The 24,696-nt window shown below is 40.8% G+C and overlaps 1 protein-coding gene across 5 annotated transcripts in view; it reads right to left on the bottom strand.

Annotated features, from left to right (window-relative positions):
• gria4a (glutamate receptor, ionotropic, AMPA 4a) overlaps window positions 1-20,141 on the bottom strand; it is an 85,215-nt gene extending 65,074 nt beyond the window's left edge. For 4 of the 5 annotated variants that reach the window (XM_007248590.4, XM_007248591.4, XM_007248593.4 and 1 more), the window contains exons 1-2: window positions 19,842-20,141; window positions 17,552-17,710 (exon numbers count right to left, since the gene is read on the bottom strand). In XM_007248590.4, the coding sequence (XP_007248652.3) occupies window positions 17,552-17,710; window positions 19,842-19,911 (229 nt within the window). In that variant the 5' untranslated portion in view covers window positions 19,912-20,141. The remainder of the gene's footprint in view (window positions 1-17,551; window positions 17,711-19,841) is intronic. The other variant, XM_007248596.4, reaches the window with a different exon arrangement.
• Between the last annotated feature and the right edge of the window lie 4,555 nt (window positions 20,142-24,696).

Raw genomic sequence — 24,696 nt, 5'->3', positions numbered from 1 at the left:
GACTATGAGCGGGAGGTCACAGGTTCAAACCCCCGCTCATGCAGTTTTGCTCACTGTGCTATCCTCCTAGCACGCTGTGATGCTACTCAGCAATGCTGCATCAGAAGCACCTGGAAAAAAAAATGATGGCTGAATTCACATGTATAAGTCTTTACCCTCCCGGTGTGTTGGGGCATCACTAGTGAGTCCTAATAAGAGGGTTGGGTGATTGGCTGTGCGAAAATGTGAAAAAAATGAAATAATTTTTTTTTTTTAAATTATAATAAAAACTCCATCATGTGAGTCAATTGGCTTAAGGCTCTGTCACATGAATCACTTGGCCAAAGACTTTGATTCCCAAAGACTTTTTGTACCACACAAGGCCAAAGCTGTTCTTTAGTTTGGTAAAAGCAGCACACACACACACACACACACACACACCAAAACACACTTGTGTATTTGAGTGTGACATGCTGACCAATAGGGACGTGTAGAAAGTGGCCATGTTTGTTCTGCATGATTTAAGCCGTTCACTTCACAGCACAATCCCAACTCCTCCAATTTTGGCAACTTTGCTTAGCAACTGGGGCTCAGCTCACACTGCCAGTGCGCGCACACACACACACACCACACACTATACACACTACACAAACACCGGCGCTGGATGAGGAGCAGGTTATCTGGGGCTGTCACTGCTGATGTCACATATAAAAAGATAATCTTCTCAGAAGATTCAGTTCAGTTCAGTTTCAGCAGTGTTTCAGTCTCACCCAGAGATCTGTGCTGTTTCCCACAGTGCCTAGCTTTACTCACCTCAACACACACGACACACACCATCTGCACCTGACATTTCACACAAACATCAGCTGAAACCTAATTACAGCTGTTCTGTTATAGTAGACTGGAAATTTAAAACTCGGTTCAGGATATTGGATCAAAATGGCATGTGTGTGTGTGTGTGTGTGTGCGTGTGTGTATGTATGTGTGTATGAACAGGTCAGCTCTCTTAATATGAAGAGTATCAGTTTGGTACTTTAGAACCATGGACAGCTCTCAGATTATTGACAGTGCGGTTTAAGTACTTCAGAACCATGGACAGCTCTTGTATTTTAAACTGCCCCGTTTCAGACATTCAGGACCATGGACAGCTCTCACATAATTTAAAGGCCATCCTTATATTATAAGCAGTACTGTTTTAGTACTTCAGTACTATGGACAGCTGTCTGATAATTACCATAATTACTTTTGCATCACAGACAGCTCCCAAATTCTACACTGTACAGGTACCTTACATCAGCACCACAGACTCATTATCACAGGCCCAAACATCATCATGTGCCCCAAGATTTAGAGTAATGCCAGCTTTAGTGTAACCCTGATTTTAGTGCAATCCTGGCTTTAATGTAACTCCAGATTTAGTGTAACCCTCACTTTACTGCAACTCCAGCTTCGGTGTAACCCCGGCTTTAGTGTAACCCCGGCTTTAGTGTAACCCCGGCTTTAGTGTAACATTGGCTTTAGTGTAACTGCAGCTTGAGTGTAACCGTAACTTTAGTGTAATCCTGACTTTAATGTAACTCCAGCTTTAATTTCAGCTTCAGTGTTACCAGACCTTTAGTGTAAGTCCTGCTTTAGTAACCTGAGCAATAGTGTAACCCTGGCTTTAGTGTAACCCCTGGATTTAGTGTAACCCCTGGATTTAGTGTAACCCCTGGATTTAGTGTAACCCCTGGATTTAGTGTAAACCCTGGATTTAGTGTAGCCCTGGATTTAGTGTAACCCCTGGGTTTAGTGTAAACCCTGGCTTTAGTGTAACCCTGGATTTAGTGTAACCCCTGGGTTTAGTGTAACCCTGGATTTAGTGTAAACCCTGGATTTAGTGTAAACCCTGGATTTAGTGTAACCCTGGATTTAGTGTAACCCCTGGCTTTAGTGTAACCCCTGGCTTTAGTGTAACCCTGGATTTAGTGTAACCCCTGGCTTTAGTGTAACCCTGGCTTTAGTGTAACCATGGCTTTAGTGTAACCCCTGGCTTCAGTTTAACCCTGGATTTAGTGTAACCCCTGGCTTTAGTGTAACCCTGGCTTTAGTGTAACCCCTGGCTTTAGCGTAACCCCTGGATTTAGCGTAACCCCTGGATTTAGCGTAACCCCTGGATTTAGCGTAACCCCTGGATTTAGTGTAACCCTGGCTTTAGTGTAACCCTGGATTTAGTGTACCCCTGGATTTAGTGTAACCCCTGGATTTAGCGTAACCCTGGCTTTAGCGTAAACCCTGGCTTTAGCGTAACCCCTGGCTTTAGCGTAACCCCTGGCTTTAGCGTAACCCCTGGATTTAGTGTAACCCCTGGATTTAGTGTAACCCCTGGATTTAGTGTAACCCCTGGATTTAGTGTAACCCCTGGATTTAGTGTAACCCCTGGTTTTAGTGTAACCCCTGGTTTTAGTGTAACCCTGGGTTTAGTGTAACCCTGGGTTTAGTGTAACCCTGGATTTAGTGTAACCCCTGGATTTAGTGTAACCCTGGATTTAGTGTAAACCCTGGATTTAGTGTAACCCTGGCTTTAGTGTAACCCTGGATTTAGTGTAACCCTGGATTTAGTGTAACCCTGGATTTAGTGTAACCCTGGCTTTAGTGTAACCCTGGATTTAGTGTAACCCTGGATTTAGTGTAACCCTGGATTTAGTGTAACTAGCACCTATAGCATGGCTTCCCATTTTTGTTTTTTCCCCCTACTCTAGTAACTTGCTCAGACCTGTTTTGCTGTTCTGCACAAAGGCGCCAAGAGCGCTCACTTTAATCACACTGCCGATCTGCCGAGTCACACAGTTACGCGCCATTAACATGCAGTACTGTATCTGACGGGATGCGCACTGAGTGTTTGGATGGATGAGCCTGTCTCTCCACTGATCTGCAGATTGTTCACATGCCCTTGAGCACTGAGGCAGATGGAGCAAGTGAGCGAGACAGACGGAGAGATAGAACGACAGACAGGCAGAGTGCAGCGTCTGCAGAACTGCAAATACTCATTTACTGCTCTAAACGCACAGAAATCCATTAACTTCACACACCAACACACTCGCACACACTCAGCCTATTGTCTGTGGGAATGTTGTTCAGAGTGGGATTTCCCTCGGTCAGAGAGCGGCTGCGGCTGCGGTAAGAATAGCGTCTCCTGTGTGCAGAGTGTGTTTAACCCACACATCAGCCCCCTCTGTACTCTCTGCACTTCGCCATGGCCAGTCACGCATGAACCATGGCAACAGAGTGTTACCATGGTCACTTGAGAGCTCACCCACTGAAATAAAGTTCTGACAGTACCTGAAAGACAAAACTCTGCAGATGGAAACTTGTTTCTTTGACTTTTAATTATGAGAAGCAGGAAAGATGGAAAAGGGTGGCTACTTTGAACTTTCCCCTGTTAATCATTTTGTCACACTCTCAGACCTCCACTCTGTCCCTGTTAATTTAAAAGATCACTTGAGAATTCCCATGCTCGCCTCTCAGTGAAGACTCTGAGTCCGATTTTAGCAATCTATAGGTGGGCTACCAAACATATGCACTATGCAGGTTGATTTAGGGCTTCAGTGTGTCTTTAGGAGTGATGGGAAAAGTACACTTTGCCATTTCCTTTCAGAGCCAGGTGTGCTCTGCCTTTGGCGGATTGGTATTTTAGCAGCGCAGTGCTTCTGTCCTTTTCAGCAGAGGAAACTGACCTGCTCCTTCACACTGTGAAGGTTTGTGAGAAGCACGTTAATGGGAACAGCAATGTAATTTTTTTTTTGTATTCTCTTTATTGTTGATGTAAAAGTTGAGTTTGTGCACTGCTGTGTGTCCGTGTGGGGGTGTACGCATGCTGGGTGCATGTGGCATGCCTGTGTTGCCAAGATAGCAATAACTGTCAGATGGTTGACTTTTTTTAGGTTAATTTCAACAAGTGGTGCACCTGTGTTTTCTGTTGCCAAGAATGCAATACACCAAAATTTTTACCTGACCACACCTCATTTCCTCATTTCCATCGTAGGTATATTTGCATGCTCCATCGCTATTTAAGAGATGCAGGTGCAAGCCATAAAAATACACTGCTGGCAGTGTCTCAAGACTGCAATGAAGATATGTCATTGCATATTAAACACTCTTTTGTTTGCCTGTCTGTTACTGATCTCTGTCTATTTATCATTCACTCTCTTAATTTACTCCTTTTTATTTTATTGCTCTTGTTAGTACTGCTACTGTGGTACTCTGGTACTATGCTTTGTTTGCTTAGCCATTGGATTGTTATTGTGTTTGTTGCCTGGTTGTTGTTTTAAAGCTTTTGAGTCAAGCCTTTAAAGGCTAACACAATCTTTCTCCATGACACATGAAGAAAGTCCACCACATCTTCTCAATCTGCCGGGAGATATTAAAATTCTGTGCACTGTACATTTGTGCAGGATGTGGAACAACCTTTTGACTTTTAGGACTGTCTAGGGGAATATGAGGCAGAAGGTCAACATAATTATGATGCAAGACTTTTTAGTCTGTCAGAAAAAGACTTAAGACCAAGACTTAAAACTCAAGTTAGATTTACACCCCACTGATTCCACACTCCTCACCTCAGTGATTTGAGATTGGAGTCAAGACTCAAACCCCAGAGACTCGACTCAGACTTTCAACTCAGAGACTCACAATTTGAAGTCTCCAGGGACTTAAATTACTGATGGCTGTGGAATCAAGTGAATTCTAGGACAAATTCTTGGACTTCTAGGAATGGCTGGCCTGAATCAAAGCCACAACCTTCTGATGGTGGAGCCAATAAATACATGGTCAGAGCCCTTCTTCCAAAAAAAATGCAACTATGTAAAATCGTTACTCTGCCTAACCATTCTTTCAACCAGCCTCGTTTTACATACTGGTTCTTTTCTTGCCAATTAGTGAGAAACATTAGTGTGAGGTTCCAGTGCAGTTAGCATGAGGATTTTCCTCTCCTAGTTATTGAAATGCTGGACATTGTACATTTGTGCAGGAAGTGGAACAACATTTGACTTTCAGTACTGTCCAGGGAAATATGGGGCAGAAGGTCATCCTAATTATAATGCAAGACTTTTGAGCAGAAATATCTTTAATCCACGTGGAGCCTTTTCTGTCAGAAACAATCATCAGAGTGTCAAGTATGAAAGATTTAATGATCTCTAGTGGGTCAATTAAAATTGAGACTGGAAACTAGATTCACATCTTGGAGATTTGAGGCTTGACTCAGACCAAGACTTAAGACTCAAGCTGGATTCACACCCCTCAGATTCCACACGTCTCACCTCAGAGATTTGAAACTTGCCTAGGACTTAAGACTCAAGACTCAGGAACTTGAGACTCAACTCAGACTCACATCTCAAGAAACTTGAGACTCAACTTAGACTCTCAGGGACTTGAGACTGGACTCTGACTTACATCTCAGAGCCTTGAGACTCAACTCTGACTCATGTCTCTGAGCCTCAACTCTCTCACATCTCATGAAACCTGAGACTCACCTCAGAGATTGAAATTGCCATAATCAATGATGAATGACTAGGGCTTTAAGAGAGAACTAGGGCGATTTCTTGGACATCTAGGTATGGATGATTATAGTTGTGGCATTACTCAGAATCAAACCTAACCTCCTAAATATGGGGCCAATGCTTAGACATCCTGGAGCCCCCTTCTGGGGGGCAGGTCATCTTAATTACGATGCAAGACTTTGGAGCAGAAAGATCAAGTCTTTAAACCACATGGAGCCATTTATGTCCAAAAAAAATGAGTGGCAATTATGAAATGTTTACTTATCTTTAGTGGGTCGAAACTTGAGACTAGATTCACATCTTAGATTTGAGGATTAACTCATACCAACAACACTCAAGATGGATTCACATTCCACAGGTTATGACTTCGATCTTAGAGACCCAACTCATAGACTCTTTTATCTTTGAGCCTCAACTCACTCACATATCCGAGCATCAACTCATACTCACATGTCAGAGCCTCAAGGCTCAACTTAGACTCATATTTCAGAGCCTGTTGGCTCAAATCAGATTTGCATCTCAAGACACTTGAGGCTCAACTCTGAGATTAATCATTATCAATGATGGATGACTGTGGTATTAAGAGAGAACTAGGACAATTTCTTGAAGTTATAGGTTTGGATGTTTATAGTTAGAGTGGCATTACTTAATCACTCAACCTCGTGAAGATGGGACCAGTGCTTAGAAATTCTGAAGACCCATTTTTTACCAATCATATTTCATATACTGTTTTTTTTTTTTTTTTGTCACAAAACATCAGTGTAAGTTTCCAGTGCAGTTTTCTTATCCTAGTCATTGAAATGCTGCACACTGTACATTTGTACCTTTGACTTTCATGACTCTCCAGAGGAATATTGAGCCAGAAGGTCATTCTAATTATGATGCAGGATCAAGTCTTTAAACCAATATGTGCCTTTTTAGTCTGTCAAAAAAACATGAGTGCCCAGTATAATACAGGAACTGATCTCTAGTGGGTCAATTAAAATTGAGACTGGTGGCTCAACTCAGGTTTACATATTAGAGATTTGAGACTTGACTCAAAATTGAGACTTATTCCACAAAGATTTAAGACTCAGTTTGGACTTCTATCCAATAGATTTCACAGTTGGACCTCAGAGGCTGGATACTCATAGGCTTAAGAATCAACTCAGATTTGGGATTGGGGAATCTCTCCGTAAACATGGAGCCTTTTCAGTATGTCAGAAAAAGATAAGTGTCCAGTATAATACACTTACTGATCTCTAGGGGTTTAAATAAAATTGAGGCTGAAGACTCAGATTCACATTTTAGAGATTAGAAAATTGATCCATATTTATACCACAAAGACTTAAGACACCAACGTCCCAATAATCAAGACTTAGAGTTTCACAATTTACAGTTTTGAGATTAAGGATTCAGACTAAAGCCTTTTGAGATGTGAGATTCAACTCAGGTGCAGACTCGTTTTAGAGGTTTAAGATTTAACCCAAATAAAGAGAATTGAGCCTCTGAATCACAACTGAAACTCAAGACTTCACTCAGACTTGGATCTGAGAGAGTTGAGGCTCAGCTTGGACTCACACCTCAGAGACCTGAGACATAATTTGAGATTCAATGCTTACTTATACCTCAGAGACACAAGAATCGACTGCAGCACAAGACTTGAGTCAAACTTTGAGTTTTTAGATTTAAGTTAGTAGTAGTACATGAGTTAGGCTCAGGCTCAGATTCATAACTTATACTCATAATGTGATTCAGACTTAACTCTCAGAGATTTGAGACTCCACATAAAGACATGAGACTTGACTCCGATTCCCAATAGAGCGTTTTGAGATTTAAGTTAGTCTAACAACTCGGAGATGCAAGACTTGACTGACCTGAGACTCATAATTGGAATTTAGAGACGTAAACCTCAACTCAGGCTCCCATCCCAGAATATTGACTTAGACTTTCAGTTCAGACTTGCAATTCAAGACTCCATGGATTCCAGGGACTGAACGTTCACCTAAATTATCAAAAATAAAGTACAATTCCAGAAAATTGATGCTCAAGCCTACCATCAATGAACTTAAGGCTTATGACCCAAAGACTTGAGACTTGCATAAGACTCGCTTGAGAGAACAGGTTATTCCATCAATGGAATAACTTTTTCTTCCCTGATGGCACGGGCATATTCCAAGAAGACAATGTCAGGATTCATGGTGCTGGATTTGTGAAAGAGTGGTTCAGGGAGCATGAGATCATCATTTCCAGACCTTAACCACATTGAGAATCTTTGGGATGTGCTGGAGAAGGCTTTGTGCAGCGGCCAGACTCTACCATCATCAATGCTACAAGATCTTGGTGAAAAAGTAATGCAACACTGGATTGAAATAAATCTTGTGACATTGTCGAAACGATGAAACAGCCAATGCTGTCTAACCAAATATTATAAGTGTGTGACCTTTTTTTTTTTTTTGGTGGCGACTTTTTTTTTTTTGGCCAGGCAGTAACTCTGTATGCTGACAGAGATCTGTTCCAGACAGGAACAGTGTATAATGGTGTGAATCATCTTTTGCTTTGCAGCCCCACCGAGCACCCCAACACCTGGATTCCTTTAATTACACTCACGTCTTCGTTAGGGAGGTGAGCTCATTAGTGAAGCAGAGCGAGGATGGGATGGAGCTTACAGCTCATCACCATGGAGACGGGAGATGTAGAGCATCAGAGACTGAGTGAAACATTGTCTGTCTGTGTGGAAATTAGAAGTTTGTTATTATATTATAAAGTGTAACTACATGGACACACTTGCACTTGTGTCAACTGTTCGACAATAAAGAAGCGTGTAATTGTGCAGAGTCAGCACTTTGTTCGTGTTCGCTGCCTCTAAGTGGAGCGTTTCTCTAAGCAAATATAATCAAAGCAGCTTCTCTAATCTTCTGCCTTTTGAGCTTTTTTAGTTAGTTTAGAAATTTGTGTGTGTGGTGGGAGTTAAGGCGCACCAAATAAAAAAACGTCTTAGCAACCACAGAATTACCACAGTAACCATGTAATATATAACCGCAACACACCTCTAATATCATCAAATACATATAGCTAAACCTAAGCAACAATCTTCCATGCCACAGAAATCACATAGAAACAGCCGAGCAACAACCTTAACTACAGTGGCAACAACAAAGCAATAACAAATAAACTGCTTTTCTACTAGATTATAGAGCATTGCTGTGAGGATTTGATTGCATTCAGCAACTTTATTAGGGTCAAAGTGTTCGATGTTCAACACCCCACCTCAGACCCAACTCCACACCTCATCCCAAAGGTACTGGATGGAGCTTCATCATTCCAGAGAACACACAATTGTTATGCACACGTAGACACACAGCAGTGCCCAAATCCAACTTTTACATCAACAATAAATAGAATGCATGAATGTGAACGAGCAGGTCAGTTTCCTCTGCTGTGAAGCACTGAACACATGCAGGTAGCTGCGCTGTTAAAATAGCAATCAGCCAAAGTCAGAGCACACCTGGCTCTTAAAGGGAATGGCAAGTGACACACTTTTTTTTTTGTGTAACATGCAAGAAACCAATCCAACCCATAATTAAAAAAAGAGAATTAGTACATGCCTTTTGCGTGTTTTGAGTTGCACAAGGTGTACTTTTCCTGTCGTTACGATAGCAAAGACACACAGACGCTGTAAGTCAAGGGCCCCTTGTTTCTGTAGTCTTTCAACTTGGAAACTAAAGCTAAATTGGTCAAACTAAGACACTGTTTGACATTACTTTTGATTAGTAAGTGAGTTGTGGTGATGCTGTGGTTTGAAAGAGTGATTTTATCTGGATGATTTCTGAGATGTTCTGTGCATTTGGGCTACAATTCTATTAAAAATGAGCACACTCACTTTTTGGTCCTCTCAGTGAGAATGAACACATTTTTTTTAGTCCACACCTCCAGAAAGGAATGTGTTTTACTGTTATATTAAGTATTAATATCAAGCTGGGCCCGCTGTGCCTTAGCTACTGTAATTGTCAGCTTTTTGTCCCTGTGATTGGACCTTTGGAAAGGAGAGTGGATTATGTGAACTTTAGAAGGATTGTGAAGGATTTTTTTCTCTCTCTCAGAGATTTTGTGCTCAAGCGTGTCACTTGCCATTCTCTTTAAGAGCAAGGTGTGCTCTGACTTTGGTGGATTGCTAATTTAACAGTGCAGCTACCTGGACGTGTCCAAGCTTCCCAGCAAAGGAAGCTGACCTGCTTGTTCATGTTGTGATGGTTCGTGAGCAGATCATTTATGAGAACAGCAATGTTATTTTATTTTGTATTCTATTTATTGTAGATGTCAAATTTGGCTTTGTGTGCCGCTGTGTGTTCAGTCAGTGGCACACCTGTATTTTCTTTGCCAAGATAGCAATAAACCAGACATTTACCTGAACACACCTCATTTCCAGACCACCATGCCCATCAGTGTAGATACATTCACAAGCACTGTTGAAAAAAGGCTCTAGGCGGGGTGTAAGATAGCAATGAGCATCATGCCACTGTGATCCTAAGATAGATGAAGATGGATGGATGGATGGAAAACTTCTGAGTAAAATGGTACAGTTGTTTTTGCTGTTGTTGAAAATTGCCGAACAACACAAAGATGAGACAGTCAAAGGTCAAAGACTGAACAGTCTGTTTGCAGCTGGATTACATTAGTAGCTCTTGTGTGTGTGTGTGTGTGTGTGTGTGTGTGTGTGTGTTAGAGAGAGAGACACTCCTCTTGGTCAGATGAATCATCAGACTATTTCTGTACAGCAAAAGTGCTCATTATATGTCGCCTAGGAAACCTTGTACACTTACACTCTCTCTCTCTCTCTGTCTCACACACACACACACACATGCACACACAATCCAACAGGTTGCTTGAACAAGTACATCTTCATCTCTCTCTCTTTCTCTCTCAGTATCTCTCTCTCTTTCTGGTGCTGGATGTTCTGCTGTAGTGTTTGATCTGTCGGAAGAGTTCTGGTTTTGTAAGTTCACTGAATGTTCCTGTTACAGATGTGCAGCAAGAGAAGCTCCTCCCACAGCAGCCTGCTGTGCAGATCATCAGTGTAAAAAGGGCAATCACTACTGACTGAAACACTCACACACACACAAACACACACAGGCCAATTATATCTAAAGTTCATGCCTAATTATAGAAACTGAGCAGTGTGGGGCCGAGCGGGGCGGGGGTGCCCCAGGTTAGAACCCAAATTTGCGTATGACAAGCCTTGTGTGTGTAAGTCTGTGCTTGTAATGGCCAGATGTCCCGACAAAGATAGCAATATATGAGATGTGTGTGTGTGTGTAAAGGTCACTGGTCTGGGTCATGTCCCAGATTAGTGCGTGGGTGTGTGTGAATCATAAAATTAATTGGTAATGATGTGAATTCCAGTATGAATTCAAAAGCAGCTGCTTAGTAATGATTTTAATTCCAGTATGAATTTAAAAGAAGCTGATTTGAATTTCAGCATAAATCCAGAAGCAATGTACTGATGTGAATGCCAGAATAAATGTAAAATAGGGTAATAAAGTCAATAATAAACCTAGTCATCTAGAACACAGGGTTTAGTTCTTTACAGTGTTTACAGTTTTTAGTGTGAACAGGGTTTAGTGTATACAGTGTGAACAGTGTTTACAGTGTTTTACAAGGTATACTGTTTACAGTATGAACAGGGTTTAGTCGGAACAGGGTTTACTGTGAACAAGTTTTAGTGTGAACAGGGTTTACAGGGTTTACTGTACACATGATTTAGTGTTTACAGGGTTTTACAGTGTTTAGTGTGAACAGGGTTTAATGTTTACAGTGTAAACAGGGTTTAGTGTGAGCAGTGTTTACAGGATTTAGTGTGAATAGGGTTTATAGTATTTAGTGTGAACAGGGTTTAGTATTTAGTGTGTACAGGGTTTAGTGTTTACAGTGTAAACAGGGTTTAGTGTGAGCAGTGTTTACAGGATTTAGTGTGAATAGGGTTTATAGTATTTAGTGTGAACAGGGTTTAGTATTTAGTGTGTACAGGGTTTAGTGTTTACAGTGTAAACAGGGTTTAGTGTGAGCAGTGTTTACAGGATTTAGTGTGAATAGGGTTTATAGTATTTAGTGTGAACAGGGTTTAGTATTTAGTGTGTACAGGGTTTAGTGTTTACAGTGTAAACAGGGTTTAGTGTGAGCAGTGTTTACAGGATTTAGTGTGAATAGGGTTTATAGTATTAAGTGTGAACAGGGTTTAGTGTGAGCAGGGTTTGTAGTGTTTAGTGTTTACAGGATTTAGTGTTTTCTGTTTGGTATCTTTAGTGTTTGTTATGTAGCTGCTGTATCATCACTGTCACTCACTGTACAACGTGCCAGTCTGTAACGCTGACTTGCTGACTGTGTGTGTGTGTGTGTGTGTGTCCCAGTAAAGAGGGAGTGGTGAGTGTGTGATGTACAACATGCTAACATGTGCAAATCAGTACACGCACAGATAACATGATCATTTATTTATTATTCATATCATGTTTATCAACACTCACCCTCCCACTCACACACACACACACACACACACACAGATAACACTGTCATAAAAATGGTCACTTCACATAAAAAAGACCAGATTTTGACCTGACTCCTGAATCCTGTGTGATTCTGACAAATCCTGTTTTTTTACACTCTGTCTTTGGAACTGAATCACTCCGCTGAACTGTTTTTGGTGTAGTGTTGCCCTCAGGCAACAAATAAAATGTTTGGTTATTACACTTTTTCAGACCATATCTATGTCTAATACAAGAAGTCGTCCAAGTGGGTCATGAACATAAAGATGTATATGTGCAAAAAATATATAAACAAGTATATTTGGCTATTTTTGAAGTAGTGGTTCTCTCTAATCTCTGTTTCTGGAGACTTTCTACAGCCTGTCTTTAATGTCTTGGGTTCCTTTCTCTTAAACCCTTGATCTGATTCAACTTATAGATTGATCAAGAGTCAAAATCGAAATTAAAGTGTTTTATAACCACAGGGACTCCCAAAAATAAACCTCCAGAAAAATATTATTTATGCCATAGAGGTTTAAGAACAAAACACTGAAACATGAAAAAGTGAGTGTACCACTGTTATTTAAACACAATCCCCTGTTCATATTACTTTACTTTTCATTGAGGACTCTGTTTCTCTAATAGCCCTTTACAACAAAAAGAACTCTTCAACAGTTTCCATTCAGTCTTATAAGAACCTTGGTGCTTTTCAGTGAACCAGCCCACATTGTAACCAAGATTACGTCACAGATTGGCTGTCGACATTGCTCCTTGCTTCTTTATGCCCACATATGTCGTCATGGTTTGTGCAAAAAAAAGTACTATTCTTCGTTTCCAGCTTGGAACAAACATTTTTTGGAACAAATATTTTATCTGGTGGAAAAGCTCTGCAGACAGAAGTTTGAGTAGTTGGATTCTCCTCATGCTCTAAAGCAAATTCTCCATTTGAAGTCTTGGCTTATCTTTATGTTGTTAATGATGTTTTTATTTTAAGTCATTTTGGTTCCTTCCAAGTCCTTATTGCTTCTATACTCTTATTCAGTGCTGGTTTAGTTTAGTGGTCTTTTAGTGTGAAACCTCCACAATCTTAATCTTGGAAAAATTGGCTTAACAATTCCCTGGAGATCATCTTGAGACAGAAGCCGTTATGATAGCTGAGAGCACCATGAGGCTTTAGATCACAAAGAACCCAGTAGTAGAACCCTTCTGCTGTTTTACCTATTCTGTACATGATTCTACAGGTTCCTGCTTGTGGGTGGGGCTTATATGCTACAGCTGTGTGTCTGCATTCTGCTGCTGGTTCTCCAGTGAGGTGCAGGTTCAGGTCTGAAGGAGCTGTTTTTGGGGTTGGTGGTGAGGATGTCCTGTTTTAACGGGAGCTTTACTGTAAATGTGAACGAGCTAAAACACCATTTAAGAGCTGAAGGAGTGCTTAGTGAAGAAAGTAACCTGATAATGTTCCGGATTTAGAGTGTGAAAAGAGCTTCTGCTGCTCTCCCTCACTCTCTATCCCTTCCTCCCTTAATCTCTCTCTCTCTCTCTCTCTCTCTCTCTCTCTCTGTCTCTCTCTTTCTCTCTCTCTACTAGAGCTCATTTAGAGATCGATTCTGTTCGCTCAGATTAAAGGTGTAAATGGAGGGGAAAATACTTCATCTTCTGCTCCTCATCCTCTGCCTTGGGTAACATGCAGCAAGAAAACCAATTGCTGCACCTCTCTCTCTCTCTCTCTCTCTCTCTCTCTCTCGCTCTCTCTCCTTTCTCTCTCTCTTGCTCTCTTTACCCCTTTTTCTGTTTCTCTCTTGCTCTCTCTACTCCTCATTTTTTGTCTCTGTCTCTCTCTACCCATCTTTCTCTGTCTCTCTCTCTCTACCCCTCTTTCTCTATTTCTACCCTTCTTTCTGTCTCTCTTGCTCTCCATATCACCCCCCTCTTTCTTTGTCTCTGTCTCTCTCTACCCCTCGTTCTGTTTTTTTCTTTCTCTCTCTACCCATCTTTCTCTCTCTTTCTCTACCCCTCTTTCTGTCTCTCTCTTGCTCTCGATCTAACCCCCCTTCTCTGTATCTCTCTCTCTATCTCTATCTCTTTTTCTGTTTTTCTCTTGCTCTCTCTACTTATCATTTTCTATCTCTCTCTCTACCCCTCTTTCTGTCTGTCTCTCTCTTGCTCTCGATCTCACCCCCCCTTCTCTGTATCTCTCTCTCTCTCTCTCTACCCCTCTTTCTGTTTTTCTCTTGCTCTCTCTACTTCTCATTTTCTGTCTCTGTCTTTCTCTACCCATCTTTCTCTGTCTCTCTCTCTACCCCTCATTCTCTCTCTCTCTACCCCTCTTTCTGTCGCTCTCTTTCTTGCTCTCAATCTCACCCCCCCCCCTTCTCTGTCTCTCTCTCTCTCTCTCTCTCTCTGGGCTGTCCCTGCTTTGCTCTGTGCAGGCTGTAGTGTCTGTACTGTGACCCAGGGGACTGTGTGTGTGTGTGTGTGTGTGTGTGTGTGTGTGGTGAGCAGCTCAAGGGAGGGTGTGTGAGGTTAATGTGGGATTGACTCTCTTCTCCTCGTGAGCAGAACCCCCCCAACCCCCCTCACTGCAGAGGAGATGCCAGCACACTGGCGCTCGGCCGCCCTGTTCTCTGTTCTGAGTGCTGCCTCATTTGTTCCCCAGCATTCAGCAGCATCGTCTACTACCGAATCCAGCATTATAAAATCTGCCCATTTACTGAACAAAACCCAGAATAAAATATGTAATATTCACAGAAGCACACATTGCAACCAATTGCATAAAGGATGTCTTAAACCTTTTTTAAACACCCAGAGGAGGCAGCTCTATTTCAGTGCATCTCTGAACCTAGCTAAAGCCTTCCTTTTCAGAATGTATAAACAAAACATATTTTGTGTCCAAATTTACGCCCCAGTTTTCTAAATCTAAATCATATTGAAAGTCAACTTAAACCTCAAACAGAGCCTCAAACAAAAATTCCATTCTCAACCAGAACCTCAACCATATCCCCAAACCAAAGTCTCAATCAGTACATAAAATCTCACCCAGAGCCATGAGCTTCAAATAGAGCTTCAATCATCAGCCTCTCCATCATAATCTCTCATCTAAACCAGATCCTTAAACTCTCAATCAGAGTCTCCAACTTTAACCAGAACAAGAGCCTCTGTTCCTATCCAGACCTCCTGAATCTTAACCGAAGCGTCAAATCTTGACCAGAGTCTCTAACCTCAACCAGAACCTTTAATTTCATCCAGAGCCTCAGGTCACAACCTGAGCCCGGAATCTCAACCAGAACCTTAAATTTCATCAAGAGCCTCAGGTCACAACCTGAGCCCCGAATCTTAACCAGAGTCTTACCTTAGATAGTGTCTTAGCCAGAGCCTCAAACCGCAAACAAAGTCTCAAGCTAACAAGAACCCTAAACCTCTTTAAATCTTAAATCCTAAAGCTTAAAAAGAGTCTAACCTATCCCAACATCTAAATCTTGAGTTGGAGACACAAATATCAACAGTATCCTCAAACACAAGACCTCAATCCTAAACCACAGCCTTACATCTCCACCACAACATTAAATACCAGGCATAGTCAAATCTCAACCAGCATCACTCATTTCAGCCACAGCATCTAACCAAAACCCAATGCTTCAAATCTCAACCAAAGCCTCAAATATCAACCAGAGCCTCTAACTTAATCAAATGCCCCCAACCTCAAAAAGAGCTTTAAATCTAAAAAGCAGCCTTAAATCGCAACCAAAGCTTTAAACTTCAACCAGAAGCTAATCCAATGCCTGGAAGCTTTAACCAGAGCCTCTAACCTAACCCAAAACTGAACCCCAAAAGAGCCATTAACCTAATCTAAAGCCCCAAACCTCAACCAGGGCTTTAATTTTCAGCCAGAGCCTCTGACCTGAACAAAGCCTCAAATCTTATCCGCACTCTTGGACCTCATGCAAAGCTCCAGGAAATTTCAGAACTTTTAAATATGACATAAGACCTCGAAACTCACACCAAAACACCCTGAGATAAAATGAAATAGATGGAGAATGCAGACTTATGCCTGAAGCAGGAAGAAATCTGCTCAGTCACACCACCCACTACCTCTTTACACACACACACACACATATTAGACATGGTCTACCATAGAGAAATAAAACAGAGGCCATCATCAAAACCTTTCAGACATAATAGAGCTCTATTACACAGAGAGAGAGAGAGATTTGTGAGTGCTAGAAGGAAATCTCCTTTTCTTTCATCTTTCTGAATGAATGGATAACTATTACAGTGTTTTACGTCCAGAGTGCATTACCCTCCCTGCCTCGCTACCTTCTGTTCTAAAACCAGAGCTACTGATATGTTTACTGCTGTGTCTCTATGGTGAAAGTACCACTTATTAGTAGAACATAGCATATTGTAACTTTTACTACATTGCTCCTGTTCCACAGTATAGTTAAAGAATCTGTAATTGCACCATCACTGTTCTATACCTGGCAGATCTATAAAATCACTGCTTAGTAGGAATGCACTAAAACCAAGGTCAAATACTGAACAGTTTTCAACCATTGAATAAATAACATACCATATTTTTTGACAGTGCTTCTTATCAAACAATTCACATTTTTAATATGCCAGCATAAAACCAACACAGCACAGTATATTTACCTCAGCAGCGCTATACTAATCATGAATTTACTTCAGCTGTGCTGCACTTGTCAAGCATTTAGCTAGCAAGCTGTCTTTATTCATAAAGTTACCTCAGCACAGCTATTCTAATTATAAACGCCTTTTAAAGCGGTGCAATTTGTCATACATTTACGTCAGCCATGCTATTCTAATCATGAACATAGTAGCAGTGATAATCAAGAATGGCAAGACAGTCTTTTGGTAAAACACAGGCTTAAGCTAAGATACCTCAGCAAACACTACTATCTTAGTCCTGTACAACTTGTTCCTTTCGGCTGCCAAACAGCCAGCTTGAGAAGAGGTAGTAAACTGAGAAAACTAATATTAAAGTGGTCCTGAATTGTTTATTAAAATATATATAATTTAAGTTTAAAATAAGTTTTATGAGAACATAATTAAATTAAGCCTATTCTTTTGAAAAGGGGGTGGAGTGTGATTCTGCTGCAGCTGCTGAATAAATAATGTTTTTGATCAAATAATTTTGGTTTCCAAATATTCAGTGCATCTCTTACAGTTGGTGTTGTACAGTGCAGAACCTGGAACTAAGTCATCAATGTTCTAAAGCTGAAAGTTTCACAAACCTTTGATATTTTATACTGTTATTACTGTTTGAATGAAAGACACATAGTAAACGCACTGTTACTGATCTCGAACCAGAGCATCTGTTACCGTTATTGTGTGTGTGTGTGTGTGTGTGTGTGTGTGTGTGTCTCTGTGTGCGCGCACGCAAACTGCAGAGGCATTCAGCAGCAGGGTGTCAGACACACTTCCAGTCAGATCGATAGATCTCTGACAGCCCAAACACACACACACACACACACACACACACTGCCTCCAGCTGATGAGAGATGATTGACAGCTGTCACTCACAGGCGTTGGTGACGGCAAAGCTGTTGGCGGTCTCGATGTTGTCCACGTGCGGAACAAGGTTAAAAGGTGCCTCTGTGGCGTTGGGGCTGGTGTTGTGCAGAAATATGGCCAATCGGAAAGCTGTGTACTCCTGATCAGTGTTTCTGATGAACAGCCCACCTGTATGCACACACACACACAAACATATATATTACATACCATTTATCAACTTAAACATCATATAATCTGTCCGAACATTTTCAGACACTCTTCTGCTGAATGTGGTCTGCGGCTTCCAGCTGTGTAATCTCCATTAAAAAAACACTAACCAATAGAATGGGACACTCTGGAGCAGATGTGATCACATGACCCTAAGGTCATGCTCAGTGCCAGGTGTGGGCCAGGGGGGTATAAAGCCCCCCAACCCAGTATTAAACTGTGGTGCGGTGGAACTGGTGTTTAATGGAGTGATGGTATGATCACTCCACTACTTCTGGCATGAGCTCGAGTGTCCAAACTAATCATCCAACACCAGAGCTTGACCGCATACTGAGGCTGAATGCTATCAAATGCAGTCTGGGGTGCATTTCCCAAACCGTTCTTAAGGCTAAGAACTTTGTAACCTAGTGTGTGTACGTGTTTATACTAGTACGTCTTAAAAAAAAATAGAATATCATTAAAAATGTACTTTATTTCAGTAACACCAGCAGATGACATGGATCTCCAAACCATCACTGATTGTGGAAACTTCACACTCCTTTGATTTTCAAGATTTTCCCAGAAAATCTTACAGCACTTCATGTTTCCCTCTGCTGACAACTTTTATGAAGATGCAGATTTCATTTTCCAGCAGGACTTGGCACACTGCCCACACTGCCAAAAGTACCAAATGGTCTTATATATTGGTCTTATATAACATTCTATCTCATTCAGGTTGGTGTGAAACCTGACAATATTGTTGATGCATATTAAATTGTAAATGTAGTTTGATTGACAGTCAACATTTTTCTTTATAATTGGACCTTTTAATCAAATTTTAATAAAATATTCCTGTTCTAAAAGCTCCCTGGCAGAAAGTTATCAAATTACACCACATGCTTATGAAAACACTGTCTGATGTCGGAGATGCTGTTTTACGTGTTCTCAGAAGATATTGGGGGAAAAAATGTCGTTAAAAAATCGCATACCATTAAAATGGTGGAGGGATACCTCCAAAAACTGTACAAGTCGTCGTCATCTTTGTCATCATCATTATACCATATAAAATTCAGGAGACTTGGACATGTCACAGGTATATTATTAATATTATCAGTAGTACACCAATACTGTATAGAAATCAGAGTTGATTATGATTTTCTCTGTAATGAAGCATCAATTTTACAACAAAGTCTGATATTTTGGAATGTCTGTGGAGTTTACACGCCTTTAGCAAAGAGAGTTCACTAATATTTGAACACATGGTAAGCTATGAATGGATTAGGATGTAGAAGAAAATAAAATGTCTATAACAGATTAATATATTTCTTTCTCTCTCTCTCTTTCTTTTTTTCTCTGTGAATGTAACTCGCCCTGTGTAATGTGTTTAGCGCATTAACTTTCTGCTCAGCACGATGCGGAGCCATTCCATTACACAGAGAGAGAGAGAGCTGTGTGTGTGTGTGTGTGTGTTGCTGGTAAGAAACACAATAATGTAAACTCTCTCGGCTATATTATTGATACTGCTAGAAAATTATATATGATTCGTATATTATTATAATTATTATTCACATATTAATAGTATTAATATAAATAATACTATTTTAGTAATATCACACTGTATCATGCATACATTTAACCACTATATGTGTGTGTTTAGAGCTACACACTCATGTAAATAAATACTCTGATTTCTGAATGATGTTGCACAAACCTAATATCATTACCAACAATAATATAAATTGTTATTAATAATAACAATATATTTAACCTAATAATATTAGTATTATGATTCTTGTTTTTATTAACTGTCCTTCTGGTGTTAGTGAAGCAGTCCTAACAGCATGCTGAACTGAACAGACTTGACTGTGTGTGTGTGTGTGTGTGTGTGTGTGTGTGTGTGTGTGTGTGTGTGTGTGTGTGTGTGTGTGTGTGTGTGTGTACACTGCAGTAGTGCTCTGAACAAAGCGCGCGCTCTGAAACATTGATGAGCTTTCACATGCGGGTTCCCAACAATAAACAAAACACGCACACCAACACACGCGCGCCAAGATAGCGGCACATGCGGACATCAGAGCAGTATGTGTGTGTGACTGTGTGTGTGTGTATTACTCACCTATCTGGACGCTGCTGGGGAAAGCCCCCTCCGCGAGCCCCCACAGCAGCGGCAACACGACGATCCGCATCGCAGCTCAAACTCACACACACTCACACACACAGTCACTCACACACACTCACTGCGCGAGGAGGCATGGAGCAGCGCGAGACACGCGGAGAGCGAGAGAGGAACAAAATAAAAGAAAACGCACTCACACTCTCTCACACAGAGAGAGAGAGGTAGAGAGATAGAGAAAGATCCACTCAGCGCGAGCGAGAGAGAGACACTAAGACATGCTGCAGACAGTGCGCCGCTCTCGCGCTCTGCGAGAGAGAGAGAGAGAGAGAGAGAGAGAGAGCGAGAGCGCGGGAGGAAAAGACATGCGCATGTATCCCCCTCTCTCTGTTGAGTTCAGCTCAATTAACTATATAGATATAGAGTTTCCTCCAAAAGTGTTGGAACAGTGAAGCCAATTCAATTATTTCTGCTGTGGACTGAAAACATTTGGGTTTGATATTAAAAGAGTTTTAAATGAAATTTAAAGGTGTGTCCTGATACATTGATTATTCAAACAATAAACAGCGCTTTATGTGTACGCTCAGTTTCAGATTTGAGTTGTATCTGCAGTACATTTATAGTTAAAGAAACCAGCATGAAAACCAGAGAGCTGTCTATGAGTGAAAATCAATAAATTCTGCCATTGCTCAAATATTGTCAATAGCTAGTACAACTGTATGGAATTTTCTAAAGAAGAAAGTCGTCACTGGTGTAGTAAAAAAACAGATGATGAACAGGTAGACCAAGGAAGACCACACCAGTTGATGACGAATACATTGGGGGTGCTGTAAAGAAAGACTCTAAAATCACTGTTATTGACATCAGCAACAACCTCCAGAGGGCAGGAGTGAAGATATAACAATCTAAATTGATCTGTTTCAAAATATTTGCTTGCAAAATACCTGAAAATGAAAGCTGGAATGTTAATGTTTTGTCTCATATTCATGTTTTAATGTCAAACACAAATGTTTTCAGCGGAAAAGAAGGGATCAGACTCACTGTTCTTTTGGAGGCGACTGTATATTTATTAATGTATCCTTTAGAGAAATGGACAGACCAATAAAAATGTTCCAAAAAATGTAAGATATCATTGTTTCTGAAAATCCCAAGATCATGCTGATTGCATCAGCAGCCAGAATAAGAGAAAGAACTTAACTTAAGACTTATTTCTTAACTCAGGCTAAAGATTTAAGACTCACCTCTGACCTGACACTAACTCAGACCTAGCTCATACTTCAGAGACTCAAGACTCAACTTTTACTAATATTTCAGACACTTGACAGTCAACTTGGACTCACAACCAGTCTTGAGACTCAACTTTGAGTCACACCCCAGAGACTCAAACTTATACTTTAGTGAGTAAAATCTGAAGTCAAACCATAAAGGGTCGACTTGGACTTAAAGACTCAATTTGAAGTGACTGCAAACGCTCATGCCCCAACGTTTTTCTGTGTACATAAGTCTGCACTCAGGACCTATTCAACTCATACACCTAAAAAATAGACTTTTCTCTTTCTCAGACATCTAAAATCCAACTTAGGCTTGCACCCAAAAGACCTGACTTTGACTCAAACCCCGGAGAGCTGACTCAGACTCACACCCCAGAGAGCTGACTCAGACTCACACACAAGAGACTTGGGTCAAACTCATACCCCAGAGAGCTTAGTCAGACTCACATGCCACTTGACTCAAACGTACACGTCAGAGATTTGATTCAAAACTCAACACGTACAGACTACATTTAGAATCACATCCCAAAGGGTTTACTTAGACTCATCCCCCAGAGGCTTGACCCATTCACACCCCTAATTTATGACTCAGATTATCACTACAAAATAAGCTCAGATTTCAGATACTTAAACTCATCTCTAATTCACTAAATGTGTGACTCAGACTCTCACTCTCAATAGAGACTTACACCCTAGAGACTCACCTGTAGTTCTCTGTTTCAAATCAGTTGACAAGTTAATTTATTGTACCCTTTTCCTTCTTGGTTTGGTTTGGTTTGGTTTCACACAAGGAAAACTGCATGTGCAACAAAATGTGTCACAACAAACCACATGGTCAAAAAAGTAAATACAAAAAGAAGGCTCTGTGCATATTAATGTGCAGTTTAAGATGAAATGTCGGTAGAGATGACATTTGTAATTATTTGGGTAATAAATCAGATTATGCTGCACCTGTACAGCTGTTCATATCAAATAAGGGAGTATATTAGAAGGAGCCTAGAGCTCCAAAAAGAGCTCAAACTTCAGAGACTTGAGAAACTCACACCTCTGACTTGCACCTCAGAAACCTGAGACTAGACTGAGACTCTCACTCTCATCAGAGACTTGCTATGGCTTCACAGGCTTGCATGTCTTACAAATGTCTTACATTTGCATAACAGTAATGAACAAATCTACAGCTTCTACAAACACATCCCTCATCCTCACACTCACTGCAGTAAAGCTTTAGCTGTTTGTGCAGTGCTTTTATTGTATCTGTGGTTGTTTACTGTAATGTTTTTGCAAAACAAGCAAAACTAAACAGGCATAAACTGATCGGTGTGTTTACGAACTTGTGCGTGAGTGAAAGTGAATGAACAAATGAAGGTGTGTTTCTGAGAGCATTCCTGTGTTTTCTGTTTGCGTGCAGGAATGCTGATGCTAGGTCCTTCCTGCGGAGTAATGCAGGGGTCTCTGCAGGACATAGTGTGTGTGTGTATGTGAGAGCAGCTGTGTCACACAGCCCATTCATAATCAGTACAGCCTACGGTACAAGCAGCAGATGGAGGGGGTTGTGTCTGGGTGTGTAGGGGGTGCAGTGGTGGGCGGCTTAGGGTCTCTCTGGTTTAAATAATTATATAAAGTAAATAAAAATGGTTTCCAGTAAACTTAGTTGTTCTACACTCATTTTTAACTTTTCCAGCTCAACTGATCCTATAGTAGCACCTTATAGTCCTGTATCTGTACTTTATTATTATCCTTCTGTTCTTCAATGATCAGAAACCCACAGGATAGACCACCACAGATACAGTGGCTAAAAAAACTGTGAAACATTATTCAGCCCCCCTATATCAATACTTAGTAGAGCCACCTTTTGCTGCAGTTACAGCTGCAAGTCTTTTGGGGTTTGTCTTTACCAGCTTTGTGCATCTAGAGACTGAGATTTTTGCTCAATCTTCTTTACAAAACAGCTCATGCTCAGCCAGGTTGGATGGAGAGCATCTGTGAACAGCAATTTTCATGTCTTGACACAAAAGCTCAATGTGATGGCCATTCCAACACATTAATATTCTTTAATCTGTAGCTCTGGCTGTATGTTTAGGGTCATTATCTTGCTGGAAGGTTAATCTTCTTCCCAGTCTCAAGTCTTTTTGCAGCTTCAAACAGGTTTTCTTTTTTCCATAATTGCCCTGTATTTATCTCCATCTATCTTCCCATCAACTCTGACCAGTTGGCCCTGCTGAAGAAAAGCATCCCGGCAGCATGATGCTGCCACCACCATGTTTCACAGATGGTGTGTTCAGAGTGATGAGCAGTGTTACTTTTGTGGCACACATAGCGTTTTGCATTTAGGCCAAAATGTTCCTTCTTCCGCAAGTGGCACTTCTTATGTCTTTCTTTTAACAATGTTTTTTTTTATCTTGCCATTCTTCCATAAAGGCCAGATTTGTGGATTGTTGTCCACCTGAGTTGTGGATTTCTGCAGCTCCTCCAGAGTGACCAGGGCCTCTTGGCTGCTTTTCTGATTAGTGCTCTCCTTGTTCGATTATAAAAGCTAATAAAAGCAAATTTCAATTTCTGAAAACAAGCCTTGAAGTTAACAAGTTCGCATTGCTATAGCTATATATCTGTATTAGGATTAGGCCTTAGTTCTGTCAATTCTGAAAAAAATACAGTCCTACATAAACCCATTTTTCTTAGAGTGTGGGTTTATAAGCTTTTATATCACTTATCATAATTGTTTGTTTATTGTTAACCTAGATGTCCACACAGACACATGTATACACAAAGTTTTTTACTGAATCCAAACGTCACCAACAAACAAAGAAAGAAACAGAAACAGAGAGAGGAAATCTGAGTCATAGCAGATTTTATATGTCCTGTTTTCCTGAGAACAGTGACCGCTGACCTGAGCTTTGTGAATGTCAAGCTGTGCAGTGAGCCACTGTGGTGATCACGGCAGCAGAAACAGGTTTCCTTCAAGCAGAAGGGTCTCTAAATATGCTTGACGTCATTTATATTCAAATTCAAATTTACTTCCGTGGCATTGTTCTACTGACGTCATCACAAAGCCCCTCAGGAGCAAGCCAAGAGAGACAGTGGTGGGAAGAATCTCCCTGAGAACATGAGGAACAAACCAAGCTTAACAAGGAGAACGTCCCTAAGGGCAGAAGGAAGAAGAACATGACAGGAACTGAAATTTAAAAAGAGAACATCTTAAAGACAATGTTGTAGAATTACTGAGAAGAACCAAGATTCAAAAGAAAGAAGAACATCCTTTGATAAAGAAGAAGCACTGATAGGAACCAAGCCTCAAAGGGGAGCATTCCAAAGAAGAGCATTGCTATTAGCATCAGGAATAACCACTGACAAAAACCATAACGGACATGCAACATGCAAGAACCAGTAAGAGAAAACAGAGAGAACATTTGTAATAGCATGAAATAAAAACATTAAAGGACGATTATGGATTATATTTTATATAGTAACTCAATATAATCAGGATGTATTATCAGCGCTTCTGACAGTATTTGAACTGTTTAGTACGTCACAGAAATCTGTGAGAGTTGTAGCCTCTGAATCTGCCCATGACCATTCACCCAGTCCCA

Source organism: Astyanax mexicanus, chromosome 18 (assembly GCF_023375975.1).
Source record: "Astyanax mexicanus isolate ESR-SI-001 chromosome 18, AstMex3_surface, whole genome shotgun sequence".
Taxonomy (NCBI): Eukaryota; Metazoa; Chordata; class Actinopteri; order Characiformes; family Acestrorhamphidae; genus Astyanax; species Astyanax mexicanus.
The sequence above is the reverse complement of the archived record's forward strand: the minus strand, read 5'-3'. Positions and strand labels throughout refer to the sequence as shown.